The following is an 11,959-nucleotide window of genomic DNA, read 5'->3' on the forward strand; positions in this document are numbered from 1 at the left end:
GCAAGAAGCATTAATTTGATAGGCAAAGCACTTAAGGTCATTGCGGGTACACCAGATGCAGATGATTGGGAAGAAGCAAAATTAATCGAAAAACAACTTGTAGACTCCAACAATAGACAGATAGAAATAAATACAAAAATACAAATTGAAATCGAGAAATTAACAAACGCTGTAAACACGATTCTAAGGACTCGTAGAAAGGAACAAATTGATACCGTAAATCTATTTGAAATTTTAATGGCCAGAAATCGGATGATAGTTATGGAACTACAAAATATAATTTTATCCGTAACTTTAGCTAAAATAAATATTGTAAATCCAACAGTTTTGGACCAGGACGATTTAAAAATATTTATAAAAAATCAGAGCAATGAGCAACACACAGATTTCACCATATCAGAACTAATGTCTTTGTCTAAAGTAAAAGTAATATCAAATGAATATTGTTTGTATTTTATCATTAAATATCCTATTCCAATAAGAACATGTCAGAAAATTTCTTTATTCCCAGTGCCTCACGATAATAAAATTATCCAATTCGCTGACACCAACACTGTAGTAGACTGCGAAGGCAAGACGTATTCAGCAACAAATTGCAAGCAAACAATATCTTCAACCTATTGTCAACTTATGCCAAGCGAAACCTGCGCTCAACAACTCATATCGGGTGAATCAGCACACTGTAATACGCAAAGCAATAATCTTGATAAAGTGGCAGAAATCGACGATGGAATTATCATTGTCAATGACGCTATTGCAGAAGTGAAAGAAGCAACCGAAAATGTAAGAAACATAAACGGCACATTCCTCATAACCTTTGAAAAAAATGTGACTGTCAATGGTACACTATTCGTAAATAGAAACAACATTGATATGCGGAAACCAGGAACACCATCATTCCCCTCAATTATTATAAACAACCACAGTGAAATTTTAAGTTTGTCATCTATCCATCAGATGAACTTGCAAAACTTACAATATATTGGCGACCTTGAAAAAGATGCAAGAATGCGACCAATTTTAGTTGGCGGTGTTGTTTTTATGAGTATCGGAATACTCCATTTCATATTGTGCCTCGTCAAACGTAGGACAAAGATAAGAGAACAACAAAGATTTAAATCTGCCGTAGCAATGGCTATAAAGAAGACCGAGGACGGCCTCCACTTAAGTGAGGGGGTAGTTAGCACATCCCTGCCGAACTAACAAACAACATTGTTGCTTGCTTGGCTGTGTTGTGTTCTTGCTAGGCTACATTGATGGAGTCGTGTTACGTCTAGTGGCGTGATCATGGTGTCAGCACTTTTTGTCTTTTATAACTTAAGTAGTTTAAGTAGAATAAGTTTTTGGATTTCAATATAGAAACAGTTTATTTAAGCTCACCAAAAGACGAAGAAGTCTTTTATTGTTAACTTATATATAAATTTGTAATCAAACTTTTTAAAGGAAATATTGTACACAGATTTTTGGTTTATTTTGAAACTCATATTGAAATTTTATGTAGAATTTTTCATCCTTTGACACTTTTCACCTATAACCAAGTTTTATATTACTTCCATGTATCAAGTAGAAAAAAAGGAAAAAATTTTCATCAAAAAAATTGGGAAATATTTTAATGTTTTTTCAGCAAAATTGATACTGATATTTTCATGCTATAGAATGTAAATAGACATTTCATTTCTTTGGTGACCTATGGTGAATTTTGACGAAGAATATTTTTGTCTCTGACATCATCTCTCTAAAATTATGTTTTGTGGGACAATTTTGAATAAACTCAGATGAAGTCCGACTTTAACCCTAAAACGTATTTTTCATTTTTAGAGATTCCTGGCGATTAGACAAGAGTTACAGATTTGGTGTATTCTGAGACCTGTAGTAAAATTTAATGGCGAACAATTTTGTAGAATATTCGGATTTGATACGATCACATTTTTAATGAGTTTTTGAAAGATTTTCGAAAAAAGGACAAAAAAGACCCCTTTGGTGAACCGCATGAGGGTCAAAATTTTTAACAAAAATATTTCCCACACCCTCCTAAGTAAAGTTGCCAAGGACACTATATACCTGAAATGCAAGGATTCCAAGATATCTGAACTCCAATATTTCGAAAAATTTAAAAATGGGCGGAACTTGCCCCGCCTATTTTGGTTACTTTCCGACGTAAACTTTAAAAACGCCGATACACGTGTCTCATATTTTTAGCTCTACTTTCATAATCTACTCGATTTTCCTTGTCATTTTTTTTTTTTTTTTTTGTTGTCGCACAGTGTAATGAGACTCTGAGAGTTTAGCAACGTCAAATTTTTTAGATTGGCTTGTTTCGTGGATTTTTTTGCAGGCTTTAACGTTCATTTGTAGTACTGCTAGTAGGAGGTGATGATTGGATCCAATATCTGCACTTGTTTAACTCGAACATCACATAGATAGTTGTTGTAGTTTTCCGCTTTCATATAAAGTGCGTACGTTCCAGCAAGCAATTTTAGTTAGTTTGTTTTTTTTTATGCAAATGGTCGTTTTATTTTCTTGTTTGTAGAGTTTTCTGAAACACTGTCTGAAAATGAAGTGCTCCTTCCCAGACACGTGGAGCTTGCCGCAGTTGCGGGAGGATTTGGCATATGCCTGTGAACTCCTGGGAGAATTAAATTTCTTCGGTTCTTTCTTTCATGTTTTGATGACAAAATTTTTCAGGATTTCTTCTTTGCTTGTGAGCACAAGGAAGAGCTTAGAGAGCCTGGCAACCTACAACGTCTAAGCACGAGCGTAAATTTCTTGGAAATCTGTGGGCGCCACCGTTGACCTATATGGGCTCATCCGCTGCCATCCCTACTGCCTTGTCAGCCATAACAACGCAGATATCTGTAGACCCCATTCGCCAAGTAATTCGAGTTGGCTCTTACAGATATTTTGGTAGTGATGCAGGTATTTCTTTCATGCAACGAGTTAGGGTTATACCGCCCATGATCGCACGCCAGAGCATCGTTTGCGTGAACAGAGGACACCAAGTCAGGAGTAGACAGTGGGTGAGGTTGCCGTTTGAAGAGGATTGCCTATGTGAACAAATATAATCATTCGTATTCGCATCATGCGTCACTTGCCCACATAACTGAAGTATTTAATCACAGAAGCTCTTTTATTATATTAATTTCAATTACCCATACAAATGGGAAGAAAAATAAACTCCCGACATGTGTTTATATTTAATTTCTCAATCCACAAAAAACCAACTGCCGACAACTTTAACTTTTTTTCGAAATGCAGGAAACGTAATTGCTCAAGTAAATAGGCCTCAAGGAAGAAGACACAGAAACCGTTTTCTTTTTCGACATTTTATCATTATTTTGACGAAAACATATCTCTGGACAATTGATATGGTAGTGAGGGCGGGTTTTGATATTTGGATGGATCATCTCACCCCTCCTCTTAACATGTTCCTAATATGAATTGATGATATTAAATCAAAACAAATGTAAATATGTCTACCCGAAATGTTTCTACATGACCAACATGTTGGGCTGAAGAGATGATGAGTTAATATGAAACTATTTAGAAACTGTAGAAAAAAGGCGGGAAAGTACAAGAATTTGACACCACAAATGCCAAAGGGCATTACATTCTTCCAACAAGAGGGCATTGCAACCAACAAGTTTCACCACATAATGTAAACAAAACAAAAGTAAAGCAAAGAAAAAAAAACAACATGGAAAAATGTTAACAAATAAAACATTTTTCTTCAACTTTGTTGCCACTGTTTGCACAAGTGTTCTTTTTTTGGGAACAACCAACAAGAAATACATCAACCAACCAACATCAACCGAATGAAAATGCGACAGGACATTTGACGAGAGAGGTCATGTTACAAATAAAACAAAAACCTCAATGTGTATTTTATTTGTCTACATCCACCCTTCAATCCCCTGGGATAATCATTTGAATTAACACATAGTTGTGGGGGATTATTTTATTAGGGTGGGAGGGGGATGAATGGGTGGCAGATTATGTTTTAACACCCGCTTAAAGATAAACTCATGTTGGGCATATTAATTTCAATTGTCTTCCGTGATTGTTTACCTACGGAAAGTAAAATAGATGTCGGTAGTGTGTAATTGATTGGGTTTCTAATGATAAACATACAAACAGCTGTTCTAACCGAGAGAAACGGAGTTTAAGATTTAAATGTCCAACATGAAAATTTTGAAGTAGGCGTACGGACTTTAGGCGAACGAGGAAATGATCTGAAATGTGCATCGTCGTTTCGTTTTCGCCCCCGAAATTGGCATTCATGCCGTCGTTGTTGTTATTGTTTTGTAATATAATGGAATATAATTGAATTATTAATAAAGATGGTTTGTAGCCTAAACGCCTACCCCCTCCCCGTTTCCCCAAGCTGCAATAGTTAGGTTCACTAGCCCAACCAAACCAAGGTCATATTAGGAGTAATAGGTGATGTCCCAAAAAACAAGAACTCAAATTAAGGTAAATAAAAATATTTTTGGAGGTGATAGGTGCCGCGTTGTTTTCCCCATAAAAGGGCTGATGAAGTCAGATGAGCGATCTGTCGGTGAAGTGAACCATTGACATAAACAAGTGCACGAAGTAAACCTGTATTCCATCAAGTGCAGAACGAAGTACTCCAGGTGAGTTAGAGTGGTGTTTTCTTCTCGACTTTAGTATACCCACGTGTTGAACCCTCTGAGGCGTCCGTACCCCTTGGACCCACCAACTAGAACTTAGCCCCTAGCGCTTAACCCTCTGTGGCGTCCGTAGCCCTTGGGTCCCCCGCCTTCAACTCCGCCCCTCGCGTTTAACCCTCTGTAGCGTCAGTAGCCCTTGGGTCCCCCACCTAGAACTTCGCATCTCCGTGGCCCTTGGATCCTCCACCAAGAACTCCGCCTGCGCTTTAACCTCTGAGGTGTCCGCAGCCCTTGGGCCCCCCACCTAAAATTTCGTCCCTCGCGCTTCATCCTCTTAGGTGTCCGTAGTACTTGGGTTATCGGCTTAGAATTGCGTTTTGTGTCCGTAGCCCTTGGGTCCTCGGCTTAGAATTTTGTCTCGCGTTTAACCCTCTGAGGTGTCCGTAGCCCTTAGGTCCTCGGCTTAGCATTGCGTCCCGTGTCTAACCCTCTGAGCTGTCCGTAACCCTTGGGTCCTCGGCTTAAAACTGCGTTTCGTGTGTAACACTCTGAAGTGTCCGTAACCCCTGGGTCCTCGGCTTAAAGTTGCGTCCCGTGTTAGACCCTCTGAGGTGTACGTAACCCTTGGGTTCTCGGCTTAAAGTTGCGTCCCATGTTAGCCCCTCTGAGGTGTCCTTAACCTTAGAATTGCTTAGGCTTAGAATTGCGTTTCGTGTTTGATCGTCTGAGATGTCCGTAGCCCTTGGGTTCCCAGCATAGATATGAGTGCCGCGTTTAACCCTCTGAGGTATCGGTAGCCCTTGAGTCCCCAGCTTAAAATTGTGTCTCGCGGTTAACTCTCTGAGGTGTACGCAGCCCTTGGGTCCCCAGCACAGAAACGTACCCGAACAACAACGGATAACCGGGAGTACTTAGCCAGGTCCAGCCGCCAGAGGGTCCTCAGAACGTAAGCTAGGCAAGGATGCAAGAAAAGGTGAATTGTACAGACCGATTTCGATATGAAGGCCCACGTTTTGGTATAGCCCACATATAATGGTACCTCCTGATTTTTGGTATTTTGAGGATTTTCGCTACAATGTTTAACCGGAACAGCTGTAATTTGCCATTTGAGGTCCCAGCTTTCACGCTACTCTCCACCAAAAATTGTCAATGTAAGTTCTGGTTCTTGTATAGCATCCAATATAGCGGTACCTCCAGATTTTCAGTATTTTAAGGATTTTAGCGACATTTTTTAACCGAATTACCTGTAATTTGACATTTTAGATTCACAGTGATCACAAAAACTTTTTCAGGAAAAATGTTAAACATGGGTCTATGTTTTGGTATTTCGGCATTTTGAGGATTTTAGCTACAATGTTTAACCGAACTACCTGTAATTTGCCATTTGAGGTTTTTAGGTTTGACAACTCCTCTCCTACAAAATTTGTCAACATAGGTCCATGTTTTAGTATAGCCTCCATATAATTAAACCCTCCGAATTTCGGTACTTTGAGGATTTTAGCTAAATTTTTTACCGAAACATCTTTAATTTTACTTTAGTGGTTTCCGGTGGTCACAAAACATCTCCATCAAAAATTGTCAACATAGGTCTATGTTTTGGTTTAGCCTTCATATAGCGATACGCTCCGATTTTCAGTATATTGAGGATTTTAGCTACACTTTTTACCGAACTAGGTCTAATTTGCCATTTGAGACTTTTACAGCTCCTCTCCACCAAAAATTGTCACATATGTCCAGGTTTTGGTATAGCCCCCATAAACGATACCTCCTGATTTTCAGTATTTTGAAGATTTTTTTTTGACCGAACTATCTGCAATTTTGTATTTGAGTTTATCAGTGGTTACCCCTCCACCAAAAATTTCGAACATAGGTCCTTGTGTTGGTATAGCCCCCATATAGCGGTACCCGCGATTATCGGTATTTTGAGGAGTTCCTACCGGTTACAACTTCTCACCACTAAAAACTGTCACGTAGCCCAATATTTTGGTATAGCCCCCATATAACGGTGCCGCTCGATTAATAAATTTTCTGACCTAATTTAAGAATTTTGGTATATACTGCCTACACCAAAATTGTAATAATTACATTTTAGTTCAGAATATAAAAAGTTCGGTCCGACCGATTTTAATGATTTTTTTACTTGTTTTTTTTTTTTTTTTTTTTTTGTGCATTGATAAGCTGAGGGTCGGCGATATCGACTGATTCTTGTTCACTTGTTAAATATTACCTATGACAAATAAATATAATTCCAATCCAATAGATTCTAACAAAAGTTCTTTCTTTTTCCCCATCCTCCTCATTTAATTCTTGTTATGAATTCCTAATTTACAGGTTGCCCTGAAGCGTCAGCAAGCTGTTGAAGATGCCATCGCCTTACGTTTGGTGGCAACAAAAACAGGGCAAAAATTAGATGCATTGCCTCCGGGAAGTATTTTTGGTTTAAACGGTGGCGGCGAAGAAGCAGGAGCAGGAGAAGAAACACTAACAACAATGGAAACTGATTCCATCGAGGATTTAAGTTTACCAAATAAACAACAGCAGCAACAACAACAAACACACGGAACTCATGAAGAAATAACTACAAATCCAAATTGCCTAAAAACAAAAGCAGATAATTCAATCAAAGCAACAACAACCGCAAACACAATTCTTCTGACCACACTGGACACAACAACAAAAACCAAAGTAGCTACAACTCCCCCTCTAACTGCAATGGAAAGCGGTGGTGGTGCGGTCAATGTATCCCAGCATGCCATTGAAATGTTAATGCAAATATTTCCACAAAGAAAACGTTCAGTTTTGGAATTAATTTTGAAACGTTGTGATTCGGATTTGATTAAGGCCATTGAAAATATATCGGGTAATTTTCGGGAGCACAAGGATTTAAGGGATTTGGATGCGGGACTGAATAGGAGTGATGCGGCAGGAGGCATTAAAAGTGCCTTTAAACCGGTCTATTCGTCGTCGGGGAATATGGTGAGTTTTCAATTTTTAATTAAAAAAAAACCTAAAATTTGGTCTAATTTAGAATTCTGCAAAAGTTGTTATAAGAATACTTATTGCCAGGATAAACTGCTCTACCTGCATTTATTTGTCCTAAAATGTATAAAACGTACTGTCAGATAACTCAAGATAAAGCCTATATCACGCTAATAATTGCTAGTACAAACGTACTCTAATTCTAATTTAAGTTTCTCTCTTCTCTATTTACAGCACTCTCAGCCACCTTTGAATTTATCCAATAATTTATGCGGAACAACTACATCCAATGCCACCACCACCGCTGCATATCCTAAATGGTTTGTTCCCCTTACATTTCCCATAACATTCCAGGGACATTTAGCCCCGGCGCTACCACCTTTAACATTACCAACTCCAGGAACTCGTTGCACTTTGCCAAATTGTTCCTGCCTGGATATGGGTGGTTACCAGTTTAATTGTTCTTAAGATCGGATCTAATGTTATTGCTCTAAACTATAAATAAATATAAATTTAACTAAAAAAAATATAAAAAAACAAAAATTAAATGTTTAACTTTAACTTGACGATGGTTTAGTAAAGATAGGAGATACATATTCTAAGAATGGATTAATGATTGATTGTTTCGGTACGTAAATGGTCTTTTACAAGTCTTCTATAGGCAGGTTGTCCTTACAGGGTTTTCTAAAGATTCAACAGGGATTTGCTATGATGACAGATCCACTAAAGTGGACTAAAGTCGCGTGATCCGAAATAGGTTTGAAGTTCTGGGATTATGGAGTCGCCTCTTGTTCTACAATAAAGACCAATGCTGCGATCAATAAATGACCAATGCTGAGATTAGTGGAACGCTCAGTAGACATATTGGGTAACAGTGAATCAAATAAGCAGTGGCGAACAACTCAGAGGAGTAATTGTTCGAGGGTCTGTGATATCTGGGCTGATGAAGGGAGCCTTTGTTAGCCGTAAAATCTACCATATAACGCTCGCAATAAAAGTACAGGGTACTCATGTTTGTATTTGTATCGTTTTTCTGTGTTGGGAGGAATGCCGGCTCCGGATTCTTTTGGACCGTGCTGGGACTAAGGAAAACCCAGGACCAATATGGATGTGCTCAGTTTGTCACATCCGCATCCATCACACTCAAACTTCGGGGAGATGCAATATATGACGGGAGAGTGTGCATCTCATGGGTTGTTCTGGGCCCGTACATGTGAGGGATTAGGACAGGGACTACCAACGGCAACCAAAATAGCGGCATATGCAGTACTTAACACCAGCCGTTGCTGGAAATTCAATTGGTGGACTTTAATGCTCATCATGAGTTGTGGCATTAGGTTCTCGGAAACTACCACGGTCAATGAGGACGCCCCTATGATAATTAGCGGAGAGTGTCATAGTTCAGCAGACATAACCATCGTGTCACCTGGTCTGACAAATGACGTCACCTAGTAACCCATCGTTTCTCTTGGATCACACCATCTCTCCATAATTATCTCCATCAGCAGACAGTCAGATTTCATCATCTTAGAACGCCGCACTTTGATCGATCGAAGCTAATTACCTCAGTTTCAGAGAGTTCACTAATCTCGGCTTCAAAGATCTGCCCAACCCTTCTGATGTGCGGATAGCCGAAAGGACGTTCCGACACATCATCACTGCTGCAGCCACTCGCCATATACATACCATATATATAAAACTCAAATGACGTTCGTACGTGAATCAAAAACTCGAACAATTTACAACCGATTTGTTTCGCGTTTGTCTTAAAATGTTCGTATTTATCCAAGGAAGGATCTGACGTATTTTATTTTTTAAATATCGCGAAGAATCCGCGAAAATTTGCAAAAGTATATTTTGAAGAAAGTTAATTGTTTCCTCACATTTCGTTGCAGGCTTTTGTTGTCGACGTGCTTATTTTCACCTTTTTTATACCCTCCACCATAGGATGGGGGTATATTAAGTTTGTCACTACGTTTGTAACTACTCGAAATAATCATTGTAGACCCCACAAAGTATATATATTCTTGATCAGCGTGCAATTCTACATCGATATAGCCATGTCCGTCCGTCTGTCCGTCTGTGGAAATCACTCTAGCGTCCGAACGGATTGACGTAGGTCGATGAAATTTTGGGAAAATATGTTATATTTACGTAGGACTTTTGGTATTGAAAGCGGCCTATGTAGGTCCACGCTTTCGTATAGCCCCCATACAAAATGACGCGTGACGCGTCGTCGTTATAAGGAATTTTTAAGATATTTGGCCCATTTTACCACCGAATTGGTTGTAATTTGGTACTTTGTGTCTCCAGAGGCCAAAAAATATTCCTACCAAAGTTGGGTTATATAGGTTTACGTTTTGGTATAGCCCCCATATAAGGCCCCATATAAAGTACGCGTCATTTTAATATATTTTGAATGTATTAGACCCATTTGACCACAGAATTGGTTGTAATTTGGTATTTTGTGTCTTCAGAGGCCAGAAAACATTCCTACCAAAGTCGGGTTATATAGGTCCACGTTTTGGTATAGTCCCCACATAAGACCCCTTATAAAGTACGCGTCATTTTAATAGATTTTGAATGTATTAGACCCATTTGACCAAAGAATCGATTGTAACTTTGTATTTTGTGTTTCCAGAGGCTAAGAAACATTTCTACCATAAAATGTTTATATAGGTCCACGTGTTGATATAGCCCCCATAACACAATATCTCCCGATTTTCGATATTTTGAACGTTTTAGCCTCATTATCACACCGATATGCCTGAAGTTTGGTATGTAGTCTTCTTTAGGCGTATAAAACTTTACCCCAGAAATTTGTAGGTATAGGTCCACGCTATCATATAGCCCCCATAGAACGGTACCTTCCGAATTTCGGTATTTTGAAGGTTGTGGCCACATTAATCCACCGAAATGGCTGAAATTTGTGGTGGAGGGTATAAAAAGTTCGGTCCGACCGAACTTAACGCTTTTCTTACTTGTTAAATTTTTTAGGGCGAAAAATCCGCTAAAATTTGCAAAAATATATTTTGAAGAAAGTTAATTGTTTCCTCACATTTCGTTGCAGGCTTTTGTTGCCGACTTGTTTATTTCCACCTTTTTAAATTTTTTAGCGCGAAAAATCCGCTAAAATTTGCAAAAATATATTTTGAAGAACGTTAATTGTTTCCTCACATTTTGTGGTAGGCTTTTGTTGTGGACTTGCTTATTTCCACCTTTTTCAAATTTTTAGCCAAAAGTGTATATGACGGAAAGTCAAAAAAATTTAACATTGATGAAGCCAAGGTTTGCACTGTTATAATTGCATCAAACGAAGTGTTTTTAATCAACGCTCAAAAATGTGGCTAAAAAGTTAATTTTCGCGGAAGCTATGACCGCGTAAATGAATAAAAACACGTAAATGGTAAAAACGCGTTGAAGCAAATGAGTTTTTTTATGTTGTTATTCGATTGACTGTTAAAGATTCTAATGTATCACATTTCAAAATTTCCATTGCATCCCCCTTACGCATAATTTGATATGTATATTGACCATGTAGCCCAGACAGCATCAGAGTAATCCACTGCCAAAGGCCAAAATTTAGTGCGATATTTTTTCGAAAAACCCTATTTTTGGGGTACAGTATTTACAATATCCATCTTATTGTGCTGGGACCCCAAGATATTTTAGTTTTTTGACGGTCCGGATCATATAAATCATAAATCGTGAAAATCCATCCACTCTAACGGCGAAAACAAGTCCTGCAAAAACCGAAAAATGTGCGTAAAATGTTTTTGGAAATATCGCGGATTTAGTTTTCTGTTTTATACAGTTTTTGTACACTAAACTGTAGACGGTGCTACATCTTAGCGGCCAAAGTAAATTCTGGCAAATGTGTACAAATTAAAAGGGAAGAATCCGGTGTATTGGTAAACCACATGCGCATCAAGCTATTTTGAGGATTTCGCGATTCACATGCATTTCAAAATGAACATTACCCGATAGAGTTTTATTTCAAGATCAAACCCTATTTAAAGGAACACAAAATCTATTTGAACTTGATCTTCCGTTAGATGTTAGAGTGTATTCGAGCAGTGAATATAATAACAAATGCGATTTTTTGCGTGAAATTTTGCTTAAATAGATGCATAACTCCGACCTATTTTTACTACATTTTCTTCAACTAACTCACAAAATAAATTTTAATAAATATTTTCTCTTACAAAAATTTTATAATTTTCATCAATATATTTTTTTGTTTGTGCTATTATATGCAAACCACTAAACGGATTTGTATAGTTTTCATTTTCATTTGTATCTTCGCGATGTTTAGTTTACGTACATATTTTTATATATTTTTCGGATGCCTA

General features: G+C 38.1%; 1 protein-coding gene across 1 annotated transcript in view; it reads left to right on the forward strand.

Moving 5' to 3' along the window:
• The window catches only part of dmrt93B (doublesex-Mab related 93B), a 38,789-nt gene extending 30,714 nt beyond the window's left edge, over nucleotides 1-8,075 (forward strand). Inside the window, exons 2-4 of the mRNA XM_073964995.1 lie at nucleotides 6,960-7,220; nucleotides 7,362-7,604; nucleotides 7,842-8,075. Coding sequence (XP_073821096.1) covers nucleotides 6,960-7,220; nucleotides 7,362-7,604; nucleotides 7,842-8,075 — 738 coding nt within the window. The remainder of the gene's footprint in view (nucleotides 1-6,959; nucleotides 7,221-7,361; nucleotides 7,605-7,841) is intronic.
• Nucleotides 8,076-11,959: the final 3,884 nt, after the last annotated feature.

Source organism: Musca autumnalis, unplaced genomic scaffold, assembly GCF_047663935.1.
Source record: "Musca autumnalis isolate F117 unplaced genomic scaffold, ASM4766393v1 scaffold_1, whole genome shotgun sequence".
NCBI lineage: Eukaryota > Metazoa > Arthropoda > Insecta > Diptera > Muscidae > Musca > Musca autumnalis.